This window comes from Delphinus delphis, chromosome 13 (assembly GCF_949987515.2).
Source record: "Delphinus delphis chromosome 13, mDelDel1.2, whole genome shotgun sequence".
Classification (NCBI taxonomy): domain Eukaryota; kingdom Metazoa; phylum Chordata; class Mammalia; order Artiodactyla; family Delphinidae; genus Delphinus; species Delphinus delphis.
This window is the reverse complement of record NC_082695.1, coordinates 9,494,810-9,521,110: the sequence shown is the minus strand read 5'-3', so window position 1 is coordinate 9,521,110 and position 26,301 is coordinate 9,494,810. Positions and strand designations below refer to the sequence as shown.

At 42.6% G+C, this 26,301-nt stretch overlaps 1 protein-coding gene across 3 annotated transcripts in view; it reads left to right on the top strand.

The window, feature by feature from the left end:
• The window catches only part of BRAP (BRCA1 associated protein), a 38,676-nt gene extending 18,591 nt beyond the window's left edge, over positions 1 to 20,085 (top strand). For 2 of the 3 annotated variants that reach the window (XM_060028066.1, XM_060028067.1), the window contains exons 10-12: positions 8,362 to 8,451; positions 14,168 to 14,271; positions 16,539 to 20,085. In XM_060028066.1, the coding sequence (XP_059884049.1) occupies positions 8,362 to 8,451; positions 14,168 to 14,271; positions 16,539 to 16,902 (558 nt within the window). In that variant the 3' untranslated portion in view covers positions 16,903 to 20,085. The remainder of the gene's footprint in view (positions 1 to 8,361; positions 8,452 to 14,167; positions 14,272 to 16,538) is intronic. The other variant, XM_060028068.1, reaches the window with a different exon arrangement.
• The last annotated feature ends 6,216 nt before the right edge of the window (positions 20,086 to 26,301 follow it).

The window sequence follows — 26,301 nt, the reverse complement described above, 5'->3', positions numbered from 1 at the left end:
GCATGTTAGCTTTTGTTTTAAAGATCTGTATTGCTCTGAAGGATTATAAAAATATTTTTATTCCATCTTATTTTCTTCTTTGAAAATCTAATAAGTTTCACTGAGCCTTATTACCTTCAGTGTCATGTTCCTGGTTGTCTCAAGTTCAGTATTAGTGTTGTCCTCTATAGCTGTGATAAAGGTGGAAGTTAAGAATTTTCCTGGGCTTCCCTGGTGGTGCAGTGGTTGAGAGTCTGCCTGCCGATGCAGGGGACACGGGTTCGTGTCCCGGTCCGGGAAGATCCCACATGCCGCGGAGCGGCTGGGCCCGTGAGCCATGGCCACTGAGCCTACGCATCTGGAGCCTGTGCTCCGCAACGGGAGAGGCCACAACAGTGAGAGGCCCACGTACAGCAAAAAAAAAAAAAAATGTTTAAGAATCTTCCTGTTGGGGGGGATTCCCTGGTGGTCCAGTGGTTAGGACTCCATGCTTCCACTGCAGGGGGCACGGGTTCGATCCCTCGTCGGGGAACTAAGATCCCACATGCTGCACGGTGTGGCCAAAAAATAAAATATATTCTTGGAAAAAAAAGTTATAAAAAAAAAAATTCTTCCTGTTGGCATCACAGTAGCTGTTGGAAATTGAGCAAACTTGGTCAGGATAAGTTAACCCCAATAGCATCTTTCCATGCTGAGAAGCTTTTTCCCATATATTGGGCTGGCTTTTATAATTGGACCCTTATATAGATAAAGCCATTTTTAGGGTTTTCATATAATTAAGGAAGCAATAAAATTACCACAGTCTTATTTTTCTCATAGCAGTAAACCCCATCTACTATAAAATTGATGTGTAAATTTTATATTAAGGAAGGAAAAGTTTAACATGAGTCCTATTTTATAAATTTCAAAATGATTAATTTTAAAACAAATACCTTAACCTTGGGAGGAGGTGGACATTTGAAAACTTGCTTATCTCTAGACTCTTAAGGTCAGTGGGATGGCCTAAAATAGAGCTGATGTTACCATTAATAAATTGTATTGATGTGAAAAAAATACAAATCTTTTTTTTTTAATATTTATTTATTTATTTTTATTTTTGGCTGCATCAGGTCTCAGTTGTGGCATGCAGGATCTTTCGTCACGGCGGGAGGGCTTCTCTCCAGTTGTGGTGCTTGGGCTCCAGAGTGCGCGGGCTCAGTAGTTGCAGCACTTGTGGGCTTAGTTGCTCTGCGGCATGTGGGATCTTAGTTCCCCGACCAGGGATCGAACCCGCGTCCCCGGCATTGGGAGGCGGACTCTTAACCACTGGACCACCAGGGAAGTCCCCCCCAAAAATTCAAATTTTTAATGTTAAGTTTGTAGTAACTCTTCCAAATTAAGTATGTTCACTCAGTGAATACTTATTGAGGGTTGCCATCTGTTAGCCACTCTTCCATGTGCTGCTGGGAGCTCAGCATTAAATAGACTCCCTGCCCTCATGGAGCATACATTCTAGTGACACACACACATACAGTCTTCCAATTGTCCTTTCTTTCTGTTGCTCTTTCATTCTCTTCTCTGGCCTGCAAACATGATTAGATCTCTTCCAGTCTCCTGGAATGGTCTTTCCAGAATGCAGATGTGATCTTGCCACTCCTTGGCTCTTATTTCTCAATATCATACCCCAGAGCCTTCCATAGGCCCCATCTCTCCATACCCTACACCCCAGCCTCATTGGTCTCACTTCATCTCTGAAGCAATTCTAAACATCTGCAGCTCACATCTTGTTAGTTCTCTGGAATCTGTCTCCTCCTCCTGTCTGTCTGTCAAGAGTCCTCTCAAATCTCACCTTCTCTCAGAAGTCCTACCGGATCCTCTCCTTTCTCTGTAGTTGCACAGCACTGTTCATTCATTCATGCATTCAGGCAGCAAACATTTCTTGACATCCAGAATGTGCCAGGCACTGGGGGTACAAAAATGAAGATATAATCCTTGCTTTCAAAGAGTTCAGTCCAGTCAAGGAGAGAGGCAGGCAAACCGGTGATTAAGTGCTCATGTCATAAATGCTGGTAATGATAGGCACAGTGTCGTGGGAGCCGAGAGAGGCAATTAACCCAGGGCTGGGAGTGACAGGGACAGCTTCCTGTAGGGGGCAGATGGATGAGCTGATTTGAGTTACACTTTGATTTAAAACCATGTAGGGAACTCCCGGCGGCTTGGGGTCTATTCCCTCCACCGTCACGGAACTGCCCCGGAGCCTGAGGGGAGAGCGGCCTCACTGAGGCTGCTGGCTCCGGAGGGGCCCTGGCGGCCAAAGCTGCGACAGTCGTGAGGACGGCGGGCCGTTGTTTCAACAAGTAACTTAAAGACAAAATGGAAAAACAAGGAGGTTTGTGCCTGAGATCATGTTGATGTGAAACCGGGGATGGCCACCTTGTGCCAGCCGTGTGGATGAAAGGCTCTTGGTGCTGCAGCCAGGAGTCAGTGCTGTGCCTCTGAGATGGGAGAGCCAACTTCAGGACACTGATCAACAAGAGACCTCCCAGCTCCACATAATATCAAACGGTGAAAATCTCCCAGAGATCTCCATCTCAACGCCAGCACCCAGCTTCACTCAACGACCACCAAGCTGATCCAGCCTCATCCACCAGAACACAGGCAATAGTCCCCTCCATCAGGAAGCCTACACAACCCACTAAACCAACCTTAGCCACTGGGGACAGACACCAAAAACAACGGGAACTACGAACCTGCAGCCTGCAAAAAGGAGACCCAAAACACAGTAAGATAAGCAAAATGAGAAGACGGAGAAATACACAGCAGATGAAGGAGCAAGGTGAAAACCCACCAGACCAAACAAATGAAGAGGAAATAGGCAGTCTACCTGAAAAAGAATTCAGAATAATGATAGTAAAGATGATCCAAAATCTTGGAAATAGAATAGACAAAATGCAAGAAACATTTAACAAGGACCTAGAAGAACTAAAGATGAAACAAACAACGATGAACAACACAATAAATGAAATTAAAAATACTCTAGATGGGATCAATAGCAGAATAACTGAGGCAGAAGAACGGATAAGTGACCTGGAAGATAAAATAGTGGAAATAACTACTGCAGAGAAGAATAAAGAGAAAAGAATGAAAAGAACTGAGGACAGTCTCAGAGACCTCTGGGACAACATTAAATGCACCAACATTCGAATTATAGGGGTTCCAAAACAAGAAGAGAAAAAGAAAGGGACTGAGAAAATATTTGAAGAGATTATAGTTGAAAACTTCCCTAATATGGGAAAGGAAATAGTTAATCAAGTCCAGGAAGCACAGAGAGTCCCATACAGGATATTTCCAAGGAGAAATATGCCAAGACACATATTAATCAAACTGTCAAAAATTAAATACAAAGAAAACATATTAAAAGCAGCAAGGGAGGGCTTCCCTGGTGGCGCAGTGGTTGAGAGTCCACCTGCCGATGCAGGGGACAGGGGTTCGTGCCCCGGTCCGGGAAGATCCCACATGCCACAGAGCGGCTGGGCCCGTGAGCCATGGCTGCTGAGCCTGTGCGTCCGGAGCCTGTGCTCCGCAACGGGAGAGGCCACACAGTGAGAGGCCCCTGTAGCGCAAAAAAACAAAACAAAACAAAACAAAACAGCAAATAACACATAAGGGAATACCCATAAGGTTAACAGCTGATCTTTCAGCAGAAACTCTGCAAGCCAGAAGGGAGTGGCAGGACATATTTAAAGTGATGAAGGAGAAAAACTTGCAACCAAGATTACTCTACCCAGCAAGGATCTCATTCAGATTTGATGGAGAAATTAAAACCTTTACAGATAAGCAAAAGCTGAGAGAGTTCAGCACCACCAAACTAGCTTTACAACAAATGCTAAAGGAACTTCTCTAGGCAAGAAACACAAGACAGGGAAAAGACCTACAATAACGAACCCAAAACAATTTACAAAATGGGAATAGGAACATACATATCGATAATTACCTTAAATGTAAATGGACTAAATGCTCCCACCAAAAGACACAGATTGGCTGAATGGATACAAAAACAAGACCCATATATATGCTGTCTACAAGAGACCCACTTCAGACCTAGAGACACATACAGACTGAAAGTAAGGGGATGGAAAAAGATATTTCATGCAAATGGAAACCAAAAGAAAGCTGGAGTAGCAATTCTCATATCAGACAAAATAGACTTTAAAATAAAGACTATTAGAAGAGACAAAGAAGGACACTACATAATGATCAAGCGATCGATCCAAGAAGAAGATATAACAATTGTAAATATTTATACATCCAACATAGGAGCACCTCAGTACATAAGGCAAATACTAAGAGCCATAAAAGGGGAAATCGACAGTAAAACATTCATAGTAGGGGACTTTAACACCCCACTTTCACCAATGGACAGATCATCCAAAATGAAAATAAAAAAGAAAACACAAGCTTTAAGTGATGCATTAAACAAGACGGACTTAATTGATATTTATAGGACATTCCATCCAAAAACAGCAGAATAAACATTTTTCTCAAGTGCTCATGGAACATTCTCCAGGGTAGATCATATCTTGGGTCACAAATCAAGCCTTGGTAAATTTAAGAAAATTGAAATTGTATCAAGTATCTTTTCCGACCACAACGCTATGAGACTAGATATCAATTACAGGAAAAGATCTGTAAAAAATACAAACACATGGAGGCTAAACAATACACTACTTAATAACGAAGTGATAACTGAAGAAATCAAAGAGGAAATCAAAAAATACCTAGAAACAAATGACAATGGAGACACGACAACCCAAAACCTATGGGATGCAGCAAAAGCAGTTCTAAGAGGGAAGTTTATAGCAATACAAGCCCACCTTAAGAAACAGGAAACATCTCGAATAAACAACCTAACCTTGCACCTAAAGCAATTAGAGAAAGAAGAACAAAAAAACCCCAAAGTTAGCAGAAGGAAAGAAATCATAAAAATCGGATCAGAAATAAATGAAAAAGAAATGAAGGAAATGATAAAAAAGATCAATAAAACTAAAAGCTGGTTCTTTGAGAAGATAAACAAAATTGATAAACCATTAGCCAGACTCATCAAGAAAAAAAGGGAGAAGACTCAAATCAATAGAATTAGAAATGAAAAAGGAGAAGTAACAACTGACACTGCAGAAATACAAAGGATCATGAGAGATTACTACAAGCAACTATATGCTAATAAAATGGACAACCTGGAAGAAATGGACAAATTCTTAGAAATGCACAACCTGCCAAGACTGAATCAGGAAGAAATACAAAATATGAACAGGCCAATCAGAAGCACTGAAATTGAAACTGTGGTTAAAAATCTTCCAACAAACAAAAGTCCAGGACCAGATGGCTTCACAGGTGAATTCTATCAGACATTTAGAGAAGAGCTAACACCTATCCTTCTCAAGACTCTTCCAAAATATAGCAGAGGGAGGAACACTTCCAAATTCATTCTACAAGGCCACCATCACCTTGATACCAAAACCAGACAAGGATGTCACAAAGAAAGAAAACTACAGGCCAATATCACTGATGAACATAGATGCAAAAATCCTCAACAAAATACTAGCAAACAGAATCCAACAGCACATTAAAAGGATCATACACCATGAACAAGCGGGGTTTATTCCAGGAATGCAAGGATTCTTCAATATACTCAAATCAATCAATGTGATAAACCATATTAACAAGTTGAAGGAGAAAAACCATATGATCATCTCAATAGATGCAGAGAAAGCTTTCGACAAAATTCAGCACCCATTTATGATAAAAACCCTGCAGAAAGTAGGCATAGAGGGAACTTGCCTCAACATAATAAAGGCCACATATGACAAACCCACAGCCAGCATCATCCTCAATGGTGAAAAACTGAAAGCATTTCCACTAAGATCAGGAACAAGACAAGGTTGCCCACTCTCACCACTCTTATTCAACATAGTTTTGGAAGTTTTAGCTACAGCAATCAGAGAAGAAAAGGAAATAAAAGGAATCCAAATCGGAAAAGAAGAAGTAAAGCTGTCACTGTTTGCAGATGACATGATACTATACAGAGAGAATCCTAAAGATGCTACCAGAAAACTACTAGAGCTAATCAATGAATTTGGTAAAGTAGCAGGATACAAAATTAATGCACAGAAATCTCTGGCATTCCTATACACTAATGATGAAAAATCTGAAAGTGAAATCAAGAAAACACTCCCATTTACCACTGCAACAAAAAGAATAAAATATCTAGGAATAAACCTACCTAAGGAGACAAAAGACCTATATGCAGAAAATTATAACACACTGATGAAAGAAATTAAAGATGATACAAATAGATGGAGAGATATACCATGTTCTTGGATTGAAAGAATCAACATTGTGAAAATGACTCTACTACCCAAAGCAATCTACAGATTCAATGCAATTCCTATGAAACCACCACTGGCATTTTTCACAGAACTAGAACAAAAAATTTCACAATTTGTATGGAAACACAAAAGACCCCAAATAGCCAAAGCAATTTTGAGAACGAAAAACGGAGCTGGAGGGATCAGGCTCCCTGACTTCAGACTATACTACAAAACTACAGTAATCAAGACAGTATGGTACTGGCACAAAAACAGAAAGATAGATCAGCGGAACAGGATAGAAAGCCCAGAGATAAACCCACACACATATGGTCACCTTATCTTTCATAAAGGAGGCAGGAATGTACAGTGGAGAAAGGACAGCCTCTTCAATAAGTGGTGCTAGGAAAACTGGACGGGTACATGTAAAAGTATGAGATTAGGTCACTCCCTAACACCATACACCAAAATAAGCTCAAAATGGATTAAAGACCTAAATGTAAGGCCAGAAACTGTCAAACTCTTAGAGGAAAACATAGGCAGAACACTCTATGACATAAATCACAGCAAGATCCTTTTTGACCCACCTCCTAGAGAAATGGAAATAAAAACAAAAATAAACAAATGGGACCTAATGAAACTTAAAAGCCTTTGCACAGCAAAGGAAACCATAAACAAGACCAAAAGACAGCCCTCAGAATGGGAGAATATATTTGAAAATGAAGCAACTGACAAAGGATTAATGTCCAAAATTTACAAGCAGCTCATGCAGCTCAATAACAAAAAAACAAACAACCCAATCCAAAAATGGGCAGAAGACCTAAATAGACATTTCTCCAAAGAAGATATACAGACTGCCAACAAACACATGAAAGAATGCTCAGCATTATTAATCATTAGAGAAATGCAAATCAAAACTACAATGAGATATCATCTCACACCAGTCAGAATGGCCATCATCAAAAAATATAGAAACAAATGCTGGAGAGGGTGTGGAGAAAAGGGAACACTCTTGCACTGCTGGAGGGAATGTGAATTGGTACAGCCACTATGGAGAACAGTATGGAGGTTCCTTAAAAGACTACAAATAGAACTACCATATGACCCAGCAATCCCACTACTGGGCATATACCCTGAGAAAACCATAATTCAAAAAGAGTCATGTACCAAAATGTTCATTGCAACTCTATTTACAATAGCCCAGAGATGGAAACAACCTACGTGTCCATCATCGGATGAGTGGATAAAGAAGATGTGGCACATATATACAATGGAATATTACTCAGCCATAAAAAGAAACGAAATTGAGCTATTTGTAATGAGGTGGATAGACCTAGAGTCTGTAATACAGAGTGAAGTAAGTCAGAAAGAGAAAGACAAATACCGTATGCTAACACATATATATGGAATTTAAGAAAAAAAAATGTCATGAAGAACCTAGGGATAAGACAGGAATAAAGACACAGACCTACTAGAGAATGGACTTGAGGATATGGGGAGGGGGAAGGGTGAGCTGTGACAAAGCGAGAGAGAGGCATGGACATATATACACTACGAAACCGCCTGGAGGGGTAGGATAGGGAGGGTGGGAGGGAGGGAGACACAAGAGGGAAGAGATATGGGAACATATGTATATGTATAACTGATTCACTTTGTTACAAAGCAGAAACTAACACCCCATTGTAAAGCAATTATACCCCAATAAAGATGTAAAAAAAAAAAAAAGAAAGAAATGAAGGGAAAAAAAACCCCAAAACCATGTAGTTCTTCTTGAAGTCAGCTTAAACAGAAATCTAAGGGTTTTTTAAATTGTACATTTCTCTGTTTGTCCCTATAGATTGTAAGCCCCCAGAGGACCAAAGTGTAATTGTCATCTCTGTGTTCCCCTAGTTTATTGAGTAGAGTGGAACCAAGGTGTAATATGCATTCTGTATGTTCTTCTTAATCTTCTGCAGGTCACTAAAAGTCAGGTTTTAATTGAATTTCAGAGACTGACAACTGTGACTTATGTTTTGGTGTTCATTCTCTGTTTTTGTAGTATTCATATTTACTAACAAGCCAGCTGGAGTCTCAACGAATCTACTGGGAAAACAAGATAGTTCGGATAGAGAAGGACACAGCAGAGGAAGTAAGTTTCTGGTCTGGTGACTGCTGAAATGCCACATGCCAGGATAGCCTGATGTTGGGGGGAGAAGGAAGAGTACAGGGAAAAAGGGGTCTCAGAGTCTTCCTTCTCAGTCTCATCTATAGGTAGAGAACTGGTTTACCTCTAAAAAGAAACCTTTGTTACATGTCAGTTAAATCTCAACAAAGCTGGGGGCTAGTAAGGGGTAGGAAAAAGAAAAGATTTGGAATCAGTTGGCTCACCCCAGTAACCTAACTCTACATCAAGTTTCCAGGGAGAAGTAGTAAACACCTGACTTGTCATTATGCTAGAGACTTAGCCCCAGAAGGTCGTATCAGGGAACAAGAAATTGTAGACCACAATGAGAATGAAGTTAGTCAAAAAGAGGAAAAGGAAGAGACAGAAATACGCTATTGCAAATGTAATCAACTAAGCATAATTTAAAAGAAGGGAAGCAGACATATATTCTCACCTAGGATTAGTAAATCAAGAAGATTTTATTGTGTGCTGAGCCCTATACACAGTTTTATTTTGTGCTGAGCCCTATACTAAGTTAAGGAAGAAATAAAATACTTGCTACATACCTGAAACCAAAGAAACCTTGGACTTAAAGGCTTGGTATTTTGGGGTTCGGATGTTGTTTGTTTGTTAACTTCAATCAGGTTTTCTAGTGCCTTGTGCAATTCCATTTAAAAAATAGAAGTATGTGCATGAGGGTTTGTACTTTCAGTCAGCCAGTTGGTTTGTCACCTTGGGAACAGCTGCTTTGGGGAGCTGAATATGCGCTCCTGAGGCAACAAGATGGTGCTTTGAAAATGAAGGGAATAAAATTAGGCAGAGATGCTGAAGTGGTCACCATGGCACCTTATTAGTCTAGGGCAGTAGTCTTGAAAATTTAACAAAATAATGCTTTAAAGAAAAGGCCATTCACTACTCGGATGGATAGAAGAGAAAAGTGATGTGATTTTGGTGGAAACCCGGCCCAGAGTGGCCCAGAGCTCCACCTGCTTGGTTTGCCCTTTGGCTCCAGCATATACAAGGAACCCTGAGGGTTCCAGACCAGGGACTTTGAAAACCAGTGAGCGCCTGAGTGTTCGTGTATAACTAGGGCTCTGGGAACCGTTATCAGGACCTAGAGACTGTTCATAATTCAGTCATTCTCTTAGTGTTAAGTAAAGGCTTTTAAATGTTTTTAAATGATTGACTTAAATGATTATTTTTAAAGTGATTATTTTAATAACTTTGCGAATCCTCACCAGCAACTGGGCCCTCAGATGGGGGGACTGCAGAGCTGGGTTTGGGGCTCACCTCAGTGGTAGCTGGTGTTATCGTGGAGCTTAGCAGGCAGGGCCAAGCTTTCACTTTATGCCAGGCCCATGGGCCCAAGTTTCTGAGTATGCCTACAAATGAGGAGAAATCAGGTTTTTTCATTAAGGCTTAACACCAGCTTTAAAATGATCTTTGGTGAAAAGTTCATGATGAAATTCTTACAGAAACCTTCTAAGCAATGGAAGTGCCTTTCCAGAGGGGCTTCAGGTCACTTGACATACTGTTCTGAATAGGGCTTGATTGGAGTCCACGTGGGAAGGAGGTGCGTCTGATGGCACTCACAAGGCAGAGCAGAGGTCGCTGCCACTTGGTGTCAGGTTTGGGGCTCCCAGGGAGGAGCACTGGCAACTCCATGCAGCCTCACTAATGGGTTTTTCTATGGGCTGTACCAGCGTGAGCACCTAAAGTGCTTTGTGCAGACCCTTGAGAGCTAAGCTCAGGATTCTCTCTGCCCTTTAAGACTCTTTAGAATTAACTGCATTCCCTAACACATGCCCATGGAAAGCAAGTCAAGGGGCAGGGAAGCTAAAAATGTGAAACTTGTGTCTACTTTTAGGTAGGGATAAGGTAGAGGCAAGGGCAGCCCTAAATAAAAAGCTCGAAAAGGATATTTTGTTTTCTAGTAAAAAATGTCACTTATCCGTAAGTTAATTGGTGATGCAAGCCTTTTGTTCCTGCTGCTGTCCTCCTTTTGACCAGTCCTCTGTCCGTTGGCACCTTCAGCAGTAGAGCACATGCAGGGAGAAAACAGTAACCGTGCATTTCACTGGCAGAGATTCTTGGTCATGGGCCTCATATAAAGGTAATGTGGGGGAGGAGAGGAGCTGCAGATTGAAATTCACTGCGGACTTCAATTATAATACTATTCCAGTCCCCCGATGCCTTAGGTAGTACAATTGCTGTAGTATGTGAGCAGAGTCTGTTCTGGAAAATGAAGCTCATACCCACTTGAAGGTTCATAGTTTTAGTGGGGCCATGTATAAGAGCATAGAGTAGGCCATCAGTACAGGTGCATTCCCCTAAAGATACCTCTTTTCTTTTTAAACCTCTAGCTCCATAGAGAAATTGCTCTTTCTCCAGGTGTGGATTGTGAACTGAGTTTGGTGGCTACAACTGGCATTTTTATTAGCATAGGGTAGATGTCAGAGTGTATCACATTTAATATTGTTTTGTGAAACTTTTGTATCGGGTGTGTGTGTGTGTGTGTGTGTGTGTGTGTGTGTGTGTGTGTACGTACTAAGTGTTTCTTACTGAGGGCTAATGGTCAGAAGTGCTTTTAAAACCACTAATTTAGGACTTCCCTGGTGGCGCAGTAGTTAAGAACCCGCCTGCCAATGCAGGGGACACGGGTTCAAGCCCTGGTCCGAGAAGATCCCACATACTGCGGAGCAACTAAGCTTGTGTACCACAACTGCTGAGCCTGCGCTCTAGAGCTTGCGAGCCACAACTACTGAGCCTGTGTGCCACAACTACTGAAGCCTGCGTGCCTAGAGCCCATGCTTCGCAACGAGAGAAGCCACCGCAATGAGAAGCTCGCACACCGCAACGAAGAGTAGCCCCCGCTCGCCACAACTAGAGAAGCCCGCACGCAGCAAAAGACCCAGTGCAGCCAAAAATAAATTTTAAAAAAACAAACACTAATTTAAGCCATTGTAACATTTGTCTCTAGCAATATCAGAAACCTTTTTGAAGTTACTAGATACTTTTTATCTTGATTTAAATGTGTTTAGCTTATTGTCTTTAGTGACCAAAACAGACAGTTTGGTTCCTTTTGATGGTCATTTCTGTCCTTTCCAATTTCCCTAAACTGACAGGAGTCAGTTTAAGAGAAAATGTCAGAAGGATCTAGTGGTCTTATTTTAAAACAATATTGAGGAGAAAATTAATACCAAATAGAATGAGAGCAATTTGAAAGCTATTTTTATTTTTATGACATAGAGGAACTTTTAGAAATCTCTCTTTAATTGCATGTTCTTCCAACTTAATGACGTTGGCTCTAAAGTTAATTTCTACAAAACAGTTAATTTCTTATTTAAAAAAAGAGGGAGCAGTGCTGTTAGAGACCTGCTAGGCGAGCCGTAGCAAATGTTTAAAAAGAAAGCGTTAAGGGCTTACCTGGTGGCGCAGTGGTTGAGAGTCCGCCTGCCGATGCAGGGGACGTGGGTTCGTGCCCCGGTCTGGGAAGATCCCACATGCCGCGGAGCGGCTGGGCCTGTGAGCCATGGCCGCTGAGCCTGCGCGTCCAGAGCCTGTGCTCCGCAATGGGAGAGGCCACAACAGTGAGAGGCCCACATACCGCAAAAAAAAAAAAAAAGAAAGCGTTAAAAGTAGTGGCCCTTTTTCTGGCGTGATGGATGTTGCATGCATCACGGATCTCTGCTAAGAGTTTAAATCTTGCCAAGAGGTCAGTTTTCCTTTGCTGTAGAGCTTTGGCCTCCCGTATAGTGCAGAGAGAGTTTTAGAAATTGGCTTTGGACCCAGACTTGGGGGTCCAATCTTGAACCCATGTCACTCGAGCTGGGTGACCTTGGAGTGTATTGCCTTACCTTTCTCTAAGCCTCAGTTTCTGTAAAAAGTTTACATGCCTAAGTCATAGGCTTGTTATAAACAATAAATGAGATACTACCTATAAAACACCTAGCCAGGACCTGGGCCATAGGATTTAAATCCTCAGTCACTTCTGTTCCTATTATTATTATTATTACCTCACGATCCACCTGTCTTCCTGTGTCCTTAGACAAGTGGAGTGGAGGTGTTTCCCAAGTCTGTAGATCTTAACACCTGTGTGAATCCAGTGTCTACATAACTAGACTTCCACAGACTCCTTGCTAGGATTGCTGCCATCTGACACATAATACACCAGAATTTTTAATTTCTCTTAAGTTTTTAAGACAATGTAATTTGAATTCTCTCTGTAAATTGCCTTTATATAAACTCAAAATAAGAACTGCTTATGTTCCATATGGCTTCACAGTACATGAGTAAATTAATAGTGAAATTGGATGGATAAAAGCACCAAACAGAATCACCTGTTACAAGTAACTTCAGATTATTTGGATAATACAATTGTCACTTAAAAGCATGGATTTGAACTGCACAGATCCACTTATATGTGGATTGTTTTCAGTGGATACCTGCTACAGTACTGCAGGATCCGCAAATGGTTGAATCTGCAGATGCAGAACCATGGATATGGAGGGCCGACAATAAAGTTATACTCAGATTTTCGACTTCAAGGAGGGTTGAGACCACACATTTTTCAAGGGTCAAGTGTAACTTTTAGAATATGATCTGAAGAGTTAAAAAACTGGTCAGTTAAGAATTGGAGATTCTGCCCTCATACACTGTTGATGGGAATGTAAATTGGTGCAGTCACTACAGAGAACAGTATGGAGGTTCCTTAAAAAACTAAAAACAGAACTGCCATATGATCCTGCAATCCCACTCCTGGGCATATATTCAGAAAAGATGAAAACTAATTTGAAAAGAAAAATGCACCCCGGTGTTCATAGCAGCACTGTTTACAGTAGCTAAGACATGGAAGAAACCTAAATGTCCATCCACAGATAAATGGGTAAAGAAGATGTGGTATATATATGCAATGGAATATTACTCGGCCGTAAAAAAGAATGAAATAATGCCATTTGCAGCAACATGGATGGACCTAGAGATTATCAAACTAAATGAAGTAAGTCAGACAGAAAGACAAATATTACATGATATCACTTATATCCAAATCTAAAAAATAATACAAATGAATCTATTTACAAAACAGAAACAGACTCACAGACATAGAAAACAAACTTATGTTTACCAAAGGGGAAAGGAAGGGCAGTATGAGATTAACAGATATTACTATATATGAAATAGAAAGCAACAAGGATTTACTGTATAACACAGGGAACAATATTTACTGTATAACACAGGGAACAATACTCAATGTCTTGTAATAACCTATAATGGAAATAATCTGAAATATATATATATATGAATCACTTTGCTGTACACCTGAAACTAACACAATATTACACAATATCATCAACTACGCTTCAATTTAAAAACAAAGAATGGGGGGTTCTGGTCTGGCCTCTGATAAATCATCTCATGCTCTACAGCCTGAAGCTCTTTCTTTACCTTCTGGCAGTTTCACTCAACATTCAGTAGCTCTTGACCCTCTTGATCCTGGTTTAGAGAAATGGTAAGAAAAAAAGGATTTCTCAAAATTTTTATTCCTATTGCAGAAATTCTTTCAGATAATGGTCTCACCTTTTCCAAATTTGGTTTATCAAAGTTAAAGACAGGTAATTGGGAAAAAAATTGTGATGTTAGCCCCAAAGGCCACACAGCTTTGTCTTTGTGAAGTGAAACTGATCTCTGTTTGCTCTTTCAGATTAACAACATGAAGACCAAATTTAAAGAAACAATTGAGAAATGTGATAATTTGGAGCACAGACTAAATGATCTCCTGAAAGAAAAGCAGTCTGTGGAAAGAAAGTAGGTATAACTGGCCTGTTCTTTTAATTAGCTTTTTTATTCTAACAGGTTCCATAAACAGATAATCTCCTTTATACCCATGGACACACTCTCATTGTCAAGTGTGTATCACCAGGTTTTCAGGGCTCTCCCCATATATGGAGCAAACCTACAGTGACTTCCTGTTTACTAAAAAATTCAGTGTTTCATGCCAGATGGATGCCATGTGGAATGCAGGACGCTCTCCTGATGTCTGTGCTCATGCTACATGCAAGTATCTTCCATTTTGGCCTGTAGAAAGCAACTTCCTTGTGCCCAGAGCATCTCTGAGCCATGGTGGCTGAGAAATGGCAGTTAGGAAAGAGATTTACATTTAAGCTGAAGATGGCATGTGTTCTGGCCTTGGTCGGGAATTACAGGCCAAAGATGTTGAACATGGAGCAAAAAACTCATCAACAACATGGCAAGAACAGACTCTACTAGTGTTATTTGGGAAGATAATTGCTACTGATTGAAACTACCTTTCTAGTTTAAGTTATACTCACAAAAATAATTGGATTTTTTTACTCCAGACAAATGGATAAAAAATAAATTTAAGGGGGATAATTGTCCCTTAAGTTTTTTTTTTTTAATCTTGGGATAAATTTAGTTTTACAAAAAGGTTGCAAAGATAGTGCAAAGAATTCCTGTGTACCTTTCACCTGTTCTCCTTCATTGCAAATAGGTGGATATTTTTAGTCATTTGTGTGGGGGGATTGGGGGGTAAAATCTATGTAACGTAGATTCTGCCGTTTTAAGTATGCAGCTCACAGTGTTGTGCAGCTATGACCACTGTGTGGTTCCAGAATTTTTTATCACCCCAAAAGAAACTCTTCAGCAAAGGTGTTTTTTTGTTTGTTCTTGGGTTTTTTTTTTTGCGTTGTGCGGGCCTCTCACTGTTGTGGCCTCTCCCATTGCGGAGCACAGGCTCCAGACTCGCAGCCTCAGAGGCCATGGCTCACAGGCCTAGCCGCTCCGCGGCATGTGGGATCTTCCCGGACCGGGGCACAAACCCATGTCCCCTGCATCGGTAGGCGGACTCTCAACCACTGCGCCACCAGGGGAGCCCCCTGCAAAGGTGTTTTTTAACTGCTGTGAAAACAACACTACATTAATAGAAATACAAATCAAAAATTCTCCTATGCTTTCAGCACCCTAACAAATTGAACTGTTCCAAAGAATTTAAAAGTTAAAACTGGAAGTTTTCTTTCATCCCCAAATCCGGCTATCTAGAGGTAACCATTATTAATGGTACCAGTGAATCTTTGTTGTTCTCGGTCTTTTGCAGTACCTGTGTAAACCTCTCATATACATCTTTTTTCTACAAAACTTGAATAATATTAGGTATTCTATTTGGTAAAATATTCTGTTTTGGAGTTTTTTGTTTTTTGGGTTTTTTTGTACTGGCATATCTAGATCTATTCTGATCTTTGTAACATCATATGAAGGTCCCATAACAATTTTAACCAGTCCCCCTTGAAGGACATGTAAGTTGTTTCAAGTCTCACACTACTATGAACAATGTTGCAATAAGCATCTTTCTGCATTTGTCATTTAGTGCAGTCCTGAGTATATTTACTTTATAGGATAAATTCCTGGAAGTAGAATAGCTATGTGAAAGGGCAGGTGAAATTTTGATTTTCATAGATGGTATCAAGTTGACTTCCAAGGAGTTTGTGCCAGTTCACACTGTAGGAGCAGCGTGTGGGAGTACCCCCTTTTCCCACATCTGAGCTCTTTGGCATTCTGATACATAAAAATGGTATCTCAAGTGGTGTTTTGTCATTCTTTACTTGTGAGTAAGATTGAGCATCAGTAAGGCACTCCCTATTCTTGCAAACTCTTCTCCAGCAAATGCAGTTGAGATCAGAATACTTGACTCTTTAAGAATGTCACTTTTCTTCATAACTTCTTTATCATAGCTATCATCTCTTAAGCCACCCATGTAAACAAAACAGAGAAGCAGTAGAAATTTTACCATGAATCACAGAATAGTTTCTGCTATTGAAAATTTTCTGATCCTTTAAAAAAAAAAAAATGTCCTGAGGCTACACTTTAGTTAACTAGAGCAAAATTCTTGTTTTAGGTAGCTGTCGCAATGGCAGCAAACCAGTCCCCCTGGCCGTGGGAGGGCGGGGTCTGCCCTAAATGGCTTCTGAGGTCATGGCTCCTCTGTTCAATCCCAGAGCAGAAAGGGGACTGTGTCAGCAAATGAAAAACGTGCTTTGTTTTCCTTTGTTTTGTAAAAGGTGCACTCAGCTAAACACTAAAGTGGCCAAACTCACCACAGAGCTCAAAGAGGAGCAGGAAATGAACAAGTGTTTGCGAGCCAACCAAGTCCTCCTGCAGAACAAGCTGAAGGAAGAGGAGAGGGTGTTAAAGGAGACCTGCGACCAGAAGGACCTGCAGATCACTGAGATCCAGGAGCAGCTGCGGGACGTCATGTTCTACCTGGAGACGCAGCAGAAGATCAACCACCTGCCCGCTGAGACCCGGCAGGAAATCCAGGAGGGACAGATCAACATTGCCATGGCCTCGGCCTCAAGCCCCCCGTCTTCGGGGGGCAGCGGGAAGCTGTCCTCCAGGAAGGGCCGCAGCAAGAGGGGCAAGTGACCTTCAGAAAAACACATGTCCTTGAGACTGTTCTCCCTGGCACAGCAAGGGTGTGCTGGGGCCTTCAGCTAAATGTAGGGTGGACCCTGAATAAGTATAAGTGAAGATCAAGCCGCAGTTGTTCGGATCTTTCATTTGCTACCGTGTGTTGTAACGAACGTTAGAGGGCTGACAGCTAGTAGAGCTGAGGGAAACGGGCAGTGTTTTCAAAGGTGGCTGCTTTTTTCAACCGTAATAGTTCACTGACCTCAGACGTTCTAATGACCATTTTGCCTTCCTACTTGATAGATGCCCCAACTCTGCTGTGCATATTTCTGTTGTATTTATTGAGTTGGTGTATTAGACGTTCAGTTCTGGAATCACTTTAAGAGGTAGAATTTTTTTGTGTCCCCTCAAAGGTAACTATCCTTAAAGCACCAAACCTGCCTGAGGTCATCGCAGCTGCTTGAGAGAGAGGTTCTCCATGGCCACTGAGGATTTATGAAAATTCCCTAGCATTAGCATTGGCATCCCTCCCTGCCTCCAGGGAATTGAATAATTGGTCAAATGTTACATGAAAAGAGGCTGGGTCTGTAAACCTGGCACTGGCTTGTCACCAGCACCCATCTCTTGCTCCAGGCCTAGCCAGGAAAAACAAACAGCCCCGAGCAGACTGAGTGGACCCAGTGTAGGAAAAATGGTGATGTCCCCACTTTGTTTATTTTTGATGCCTCCACAGCTCATTATGTACCTCAGAGAAGGAGGCTAAATGTTTGCTCTGAGACTCAAATCTCAGAATGGATTTCCTAGCATCCAGCAAGAATAAGCAGGCAGGTTTATCATCCATGTGAAAAGGCGGAGTGAGGCCTCTGACTGGCTGACTGTATTTTGCTGGGATCAGTATTTTCTGAGTGTTTACAAAAGATTGGGCTGCGTGTTCAGGTTGCGGCTAAAGGGAGCTTGGGCAGATTTTCAATTATGCCTTCAAGGCATATCCAAAAGGCTGCGGCTAAATCCAAAAATTAGAATTTTAACAGAGGCCCCTTTAAAACAGTCATGTAATGCTTGTGTGGGCCAACAAGAGGGGCTGTGTACTTTTTCTAGAAACAGAAATGTCAAAAAAAAATCGTTATGTGTGGAAATTAAGCAAAATTCAAGTAAGACCCGTGTTGGAATTTCGCTTCCAAAAGAGGTAGCTGGGTAGGTTAACAAGACATAGTGTTAAATGATGGGTTTTCTTTCCTGTGTTTATAATTAGCCAAGGTTTTCAAATTATCACACTTCAGAATTGGTTCTTAGCCTACGATTAGGCCTCATCATCTTTGACCTAAACATTTTGCACGTTATTTGTTCGCACACCAACTGTCTCACTGATCACCATCCACTTCCGTGGGATGTGCCGCAGCATTTCCCAAAGAACCTTCCCTGTAACTTTGCAACATGAATGTACTCAGACATTCTCAATTTTTTCTTAGGGCAAACCAACTCCGTAAGTCCCCCTTGCACTTATATATACAGATATCCTAAAGCAAGAGTGGGAATGGGAAGCTAACTTAATTCTCTTTCCTATAGAGATTCTATTTTATTTAAAATCTATTTTTACACTAGTTAGAATCCTGCTTTTTTTGGCCAAGTACTCGTCTTGCATGTCTGACCTTGCAGAAGCTGGGGTGGATCGCAGCATACTAATTAAGAGAATTAGAAGTAGTTGACAAAGCTTGCTTGCTCATTTCTCTGCGATCACCTCCACCAAGCAGCCTACCACCAGCTGGGAGAACAGAGATTTTCAGTATAGATGGGATAAATGCTCTGAAAGGCTGTGCCCAGAGGAATGAGCAAATAGGTAAATGTTTCCAAACTACCTGAAGGTTTAAAAAAATGTTCCAGAAAAACTTGTCAAGCTATGTAAAGAAAATGTTTTATTAAACCGGTCAACGAGTCATGTTTGAATTTGACAAAATTACATAAGGTAGAAGCTGTTAGTGTTTCCTACAGGATGGAAATGAACCACTTAACGTATCCATACTACCTTGAACAATGAAATTGCATTAAAATAACCCAACTTTGAAATGATTCTGCCCCGTGTGAAATCTGTGTCTCTCTGGTTGACATTTGCTTGGAGCTTGTACCTGAATAATCTAAGAAAAAGTAGCTGAACCAGGTACAGAATAGGGAAAATCCTCTGAATTTGGAAGCTTGGGTTAGGAGAAGACCCAGGCACACGATTCTTTTGCAAACTAAAAGCAGTCAATTTCTACGCCTAAGACTTTTTTTCCAGGCCCTACACCGAGCTGAGGTTTTATTTTTGGAAACTGTCATAAATGTGACTTGTTAAGGATCCACCATGTAAGAAAAAGCACTGAAGCAACTCCCCGCTCCTGCTTGCGCAGTGAAGTTGTCCTCATCAGAAGGGCTGAGAAAGTGATTTAAACAGTCAGCCAGTAGAATATGGAGAACTTGGCAAATCACAAATGAACAACCTTCTGTCATCACTTGGAAACCCCTCTCCTAGTGCAGTCGGGATACACAAGCTACAAATACTATCCATAAGATTTGGCTGCTCTGCACGATGCCACGTCGCTTGGGCTGGTGGCAGATTTTAGTTTGTTGTGATAAAGTCCATGGGCTTATCTAAAAATGGAAAGTCACTTTTAAAACATTTGAGGAAAGCTATTTTGTTTTCTCCAAGATAAAGCTGATTTATGCCGTGGTCATTCTGCTGTGTTACTTGTTGGCAGTAGAAGGGAAATTTCTCAGGAATTTCTTAAGACCCAGCTCCTGCTCTTCAGTGGTGCTGGGGGACATCTCAACTACCCAGAGACCTGCCCAACACCTGAAGCAAGTTTAGGAAGGCACCAAGTGTTCTCTGGCAGGCCTCTGCTGCTGGCCAGTCTTCATTCTTGCTCGTGAAAATTCCTGAAACGGGAGTCCTAGAATTCTGTGCAGTGGCTACACCAACAGATGTGGCTTTTAAAGTTAAAATTTTTAAATGACAGAGTGAAGTCGTAATAGGGAGAAAAGGCTTTCCCTTTAGGAACCCTGAGTTTTACCCCAGAGCCAAAGCCGAGTGTCTCTGTGATGTGAAGTTGATTTCCTCCCCGCAAATGCAGTACTGCGGTCAGCCTGCGGCATGCAAAAAACATTCTTTGCATTTGTGCATTAGGAGACTTCAGGGAAGTTATATAAGACTTATCTTTTACTTTTTTTGTGGGGGACGGGGCGTGTGGCCTCTTTATCCTGATCAATGTCATAATCAACTCCTTTACATCCTCTTTGTATTTTTTAAAGGTAGTGGTAACCATTTACCACTTGATGGTAACCCTTCTTCTTGCATCCCTGAAACTCACGTGCCCTCCCCGGAATGCTGTCATTTACGATAGCAGTTTCTATCAGACATGAATTTTGAAAGCTGTACTTCCAGAGGCCAAAACTATTTTAGCATCATTTTAGCTAGCATGCTCTTCATGAACATTGAGTGTTCTCTCACTGTGATTCTGAAAGCTTACAAGAGCCCGAAAGGGGCTCTGCAGTTGGTTTTTTAATCTGGATTTTGAATTCTTACTGCATTAAAGAGGCCCAGGAAGAGATGAACAATCCGTTGTCTTATACAGGATGACTGTGGTCTTTGGGGCCTAACATTGAACTGCTTCGGGTCAGAAACTTCTCACTGGAATCAGCTGCAAAATGTAGTTCTGGTACTTGGCACGGAGCTGCACTGGTGCAGATAACAGTTGTTACTCCAAGGCTAATTACCAAGCACACGATGTGAACTAAAGAAGCTTTGCTTCTTTTCAGACCCTGTTCTAAATCCCCTGACCCAAAACTCCTTTCGGATGCAGCCTCTCGAAGTAAATGCAGAGAAGTTTGTCCAGTAGGGAGTGGGAGGAGGGGTCCATCCAAGAGTGCAATCACCTGCAAGGTCTTGGACCATGAAGGTGTACGACACCCAGAATGAATCTACCCTAGTACAACACTACTGACGGTGCGATTCTTTCCAAAAGATCAAAGTGAGCCTATGGCACACTAAGCATAAATGGTTGAATAGGAAAAACAGTTCTGACTTGGCCTCTCTGGAGATGTCTTTTGCCATCTTCTGCCTGGAAGAAGCAGCAAGTCCCAGACCAAACTTCCTTGTTCAGTTGTTTCCTCACTTAAAAAGAAAGAGCGGGCTTCCCTGGTGGTGCAGTGGTTGAGAGTCCGCCTGCCGATGCAGGGGACACGGGTTCGTGCCCCGGTCCGGGAAGATCCGACGCGCCGCGGAGCGGCTGGGCCCGTGAGCCATAGCTGCTGAGCCTGCGCGTCCGGAGCCTGTGCTCTGCAACGGGAGAGGCCACAGCAGTGAGAGGCCCGCGTACCGCAAAAAAAAAAAAAAAAAAGCAACTGAGATCCCTCCAGCTATATCGATTTTTAATTCTAAATTCTCAGTCCCTTGGTTATGGCCTGATGGGCCAAAAATTCAGACTTTCGCTAGAGGGCTGGGAGAAGGCGAGTGCCATTAAAAGAAGGAGGCGTTTCCACCACTTGAGATACGTGCTTGTACCACTTTACATCATTACCATCGTGCTTCACACCAAAAGGCTGCGGCGCTAACTGAAAAAGAGAGAACGCAAACTAATTTCTGGGCAGAAGAACAAATCACGGAGAAAGACCTATAACAGAAGAAGAAATGGAAAATTTCAGAAGGAATCAGGAGAGTTGCTCGCTTGGAAACACTCCAGTGGAGAGTGAATTGGAACTTATTACACACAGCCAGCGGGTCCTCCAGCAGCATTTTCCAGGAACTATCTTTTGTGAAGGACCTAGCCCTCAACGTAGCTGTGCCCACTCACACATTCTGATGAGTTTATGCTCACTCGGAAACTATGAGCCCAAAACCGTTTGCCAAAGGGACTGCAACAGAAGAGCCACGTCACAACTTCCCCCCTCCCTGCTCCACCTGTCCTTGGGGAAACAAATGAAAAGCCTCCTTTCAAAACGCACACCTCAGGAAAACAGCCTTCGTTTCATTTGTTTCCAGGCTGCGCAAAATCAACACTGACTGGCTTTGATCCCAAACAGGGCCAACTGCGGACGCCGAGATTCTGCAGCCTCCGGCGCCCTCCCCCCAGCACATTCAACTTCAATTACGTGGGAACAGGCCCAGGCTGGGGGCTGCCGCCAGATTCTCCTGGCCCGGTTGAGGAGGCCCCGTGCTGTGGCCCAGAATCTTTCCTAAAAGTCTATACAGGACCTCTTGGTTGCTGCCAATGCTGCACTTTCTCTTTGGCGAGATTCCTGGCTCTGCTTGGCCACAGTCAGGCTAAAGCTCTCTCCTGTTCCTTTTTTTTCCTGTATGCCGGGATCTCCTCTCCCTGGGGCCCCACTGCCCCTCACAGTTGTAAATAAGGATGTTCTGCTGCTTTTCAGAACCAGAATAATCCCAGAAAGATAAGCCTCACTAAGCAGCGTCTCTCTTCTCCGTTAGCCTGCAGGAAAGGGCTGCCTTTTTGGTGAACTCTTAAAAACACTTTTCTTTCACCTTCTGAGAGAACATTCTTGTGGGAAGGGAGGTAACTGATGCCAGAGAACCCTGATTGGATTATTGTTTGCTTGTGTGAGCCCAAGTAGACTAGAAAAAACCTAAAAGAACATCCCCTTGAGAGACCTCTTTTCCAGCCCTGGTTACCTCAAGTACACAGTCCAGAGGGGCAGACCCCAGATCTCTGTTTTCTTTGGTAGGACCCAGAGCTGATAGAGTCACCTTGCTCTTGCCAAGAATTAGAAGTGGAAGCAAGTCCTGTCTTTGTTGAGGCGTTTGATTCCAAGGCAAGCTGGCATTTGTTGAATTCCCAACCACGTACCAAACTACAGTTACTGCGTTGAGTGTGCTTTCCTTGTACTCAACACCAGTCTCTAAGGTAGGTAGAGTTATCCCATTTTACAAATCAGGAAACCAAGGCTCAGTGGGGGATATTTCAGCATTGACTTGAGGTCACATAGCTGAAACGTGTGAAAAGGGTAGCGCCCCATCTCAGCATTGTCTGACCCCAAAATCTGGTCTCCTCACCACTCTGCTCCCCTAACATTGGAACTTGGGAACAAAGGACACAGCCCCCAGTTCCTGTTCTGTGATCGCTTTGGGAAAAGAGCAGAGTACTGAGTTGAGATTACTTTTGTGTGAGGACAGCAGTTCTGCACGCCCACCCCCTGCAAGCCTTCCCCTCTCCTCATGGAACTTTCTGACTTCTCCCTGGCTCTCTCCCACTTTAGCGGGGCCTGAGCCAGAGCTAATAAAGAAGGACGAAGAAAACAATGCCACTGCTTCCCCTGCTACACCTGAGGGCTGGCTCTGGGAAATTGCCTGTCACGGCCCTTCACCCTGGGGGACTCGGGGTCCAGGCCACACCAAGTAAGTAAGCTGACATCTCAGTTCTTTTATATGGAGCTTCATGGGAGCCGAGGTGCTCCCCCGGCTGGAAAAGTTGCTTCTGGAACAAAACTATCTAGACCCTAAAGAGTCCTTTCTTTGAGCGTGTAGACTCAGTAACTGCCCCCAAAGGCACAGTCAAACAGGCATAAACAGGCTAACTGGAAACTTTAGATTCTGGAGGGATCAGCTTAATTTGTGGCTTCAATTTATTACAGAATAAATAGGGGAAAGAGAAAGCCTAGAACAAGATTTTTATAAACTACTGAGGGATATTATAAAGCAGTGTTAATTTGGCAGGTATAGACTGGTACATGTGTCTGTGCACAAATATTTCCAAGAGTTTTTTCTGTTTTGTTTTAATTGAAGTATAGTTGATTTACAATGTTGTGTTAATTTCTGGTGTACAGCAAAGTGATTCAGTTATACACATATATACATTTTTAAAATATTCTTTTCCATTATGTTTTTTTAATAAATTTATTTATTTTATTTATTTATTTTTGGCTGTGTTGGGTCTTCATTGCTGCGTGAGGGCTTTCTCTTGTTGTGGCGAGCGGGGGCTACTCTTCATCATGATGCGCGGGCTTCTTATTGTGGTGGCTTCTCGTTGCAGAGCACGGGCTCTAGGCACGTGGGTTTCGGTAGTTGCAGCACGTGGGCTCAGTAGTTGTGGCTCGCAGGCTCTAGAGCACAGGCTCAGTAGTTGTGGTGCGTGGGCTTAGTTGCTCCACAGCATGTGGGATCTTCCTGGACCAGGGATTGAACCCATGTCCCCTGCATTGGCAGGCAGATTCTTAACCACTGCGTCACCAAGCGAGTCCCTCCATTATGGTTTATCTCAGGATATTGAATATAGTTCCATGTGCTATACAATAGAACCTTGTTTATCCATTCTATATTCTTTTTTTTTTTTTTTTTTTTTGCAGTATGCGGGCCTCTCACTGTTGTGGCTTCTCCCACTGCAGAGCACAGGTTCCCGACGCGCAGGCTCAGCGGCCGTGACTCACGGGCCCAGCCGCTCCGCAGCACGTGGGATCTTCCCGCACCGGGGCACGAACCCGCGTCCCCTGCATCGGTAGGTGGACTCTCAACCACTGCGCCACCAGGGAAGCCCCATTCTATATTCTTATATTCTATAAGAGCTTTTTCTTTATTTCTTCTTTTATCACAAGTCAAACTTAGTTTATTTATTTATTTGTTTATTTATTTATTTATTTATTTATTTTGGCTGTACCGGGTCTTAGTTGTGGCACGTGGGATCTTTGTTGCGGGTTGCAGGATCTTTAGTTGTGGCACATGGGCTCCTTAGTTGTGGCATGTGAACTCTTAGTTGCAGCATGTATGTGGGATCTAGTTCCCTGACCAGGGATCAAACCCGGGCCCCCTGCATTGGGAGTGCAGAGTCTTACCCACTGGACCACCAGGGAAGTCCCCAAACTTAATTTATGATAGAGATTCAATACCAATTTTTGTTATGTAACTCACATCTCCACTTATTTCTACTTATCCTATTTACAATTATATATTCTAACTGCTGTACAATAATAGTAGGAGCTTTCTCTTCTAAAACACATGAGTAGGGGACTTCTCTGGTGGCACAGTGGTTAAGAATGCGCCTGCCAATGCAGGGGACACGGGTTCGAGCCCTGGTCTAGGAAGATCCCACATGCCACGGAGCAACTAAGCCCGTGCACCACAACTACTGAGACTGTGCTCTAGAGCCCGAGAGCCACAACTACTGAGCCTGCGTGCCGCAACTACTGAAGCTTGTGTGCCTAGAGCCCGTGCTCCGCAACAAGAGAAGCCACCGCAATAAGAAGCCTGCGCACTGCAACAAAAAGTAGTCTTGTTCACCGCAACTAGAGAGAGCCCACGCGCAGCAATGAAGACCCAATGCAGCCAAAAATAAATAAAATAAAAATAAATAAATTTATTAAAATACATGAGTATATTGTTTGTATGTTTATTTTTTATTGAGATGTAATTAACATATAACAGAATGCAGCCTTTAAGCATTCAGTTGGATGAGTTTTGACAATTGTATACATCTGTGTAACTGCCACCCAAATCAACATGTAGAACATTTCCATCTACCCCCAAATAGGATGTTTTACTTTTAAAGCAGAAAAATAGAAAGAGGAAAATTAAAAGTACCCTTATCTCAACACAGGAAGTCATTGTTTCTTCCAAGATTTTCTATACATATTCTTTTTTTATGGTTTATTTGTTCTTTCAGTAATTAGAGGGCCTACTAAGTGCCCGATACTGTCTAGGTTCTGAGGATATGACGGTGAATACAACAGTCCCAGGCATTGCCACCCTAAAAACAAACAAAGTTGGGCAAAGTTTCAGGTAACAGTAAGTGCTAGGATGGGAGTTCCCTGGTGGTCTAGTGGTTTGGACTCCACGCTTTCACTGCGAAGGGCCCGGGTTCAATCCCTGGTTGGGGAACTAAGATCCCACAGCTGTGCAGAGTGGCCAAAACAAAACAAAACAGTAAGTGCTAGGATAAAAAATGAAAGCGTATAAGGAGATATGAGGGAAGGGCCGTTTTAGGTTGGATCACTGGAGAATGCCTCATGATTTACTGTGTGCCAAAAATGCTTGATTCAGACCTCTGGCCTCCAGAGCCACGCGAGAATCAACTTCTGTTGTTTCAAGCCCCTCAGTCTGTGATACTTCATGAAACTAACCCCCTGCTCTGTGCTTCTGTTTCCTCCAGCAGCTACACCTTCCCCCGGCCAGCCCCTATGTGTGCAGTCAACCGACTTTAACTGCCGCCTCCTCAGGAAGGCCCTCCCTGGTCTCCTGGGCTGGCCTGGCAGCCCCAGGCCTTAATTTCTCCCTCACATCAGCAATCAGCCTCCTCCTCAGTCACACCAGCCCCCCGAAGTAGGGGATTCTCAGGGCTCAATCCTGGCCTTCCTATTCTTTCTCCTCTCTCTCTAGGTGAGTTCACCAACTCCTGTGATGTGAAAGACTACCTTGATGCAGTCAAATCCCCAAATTTC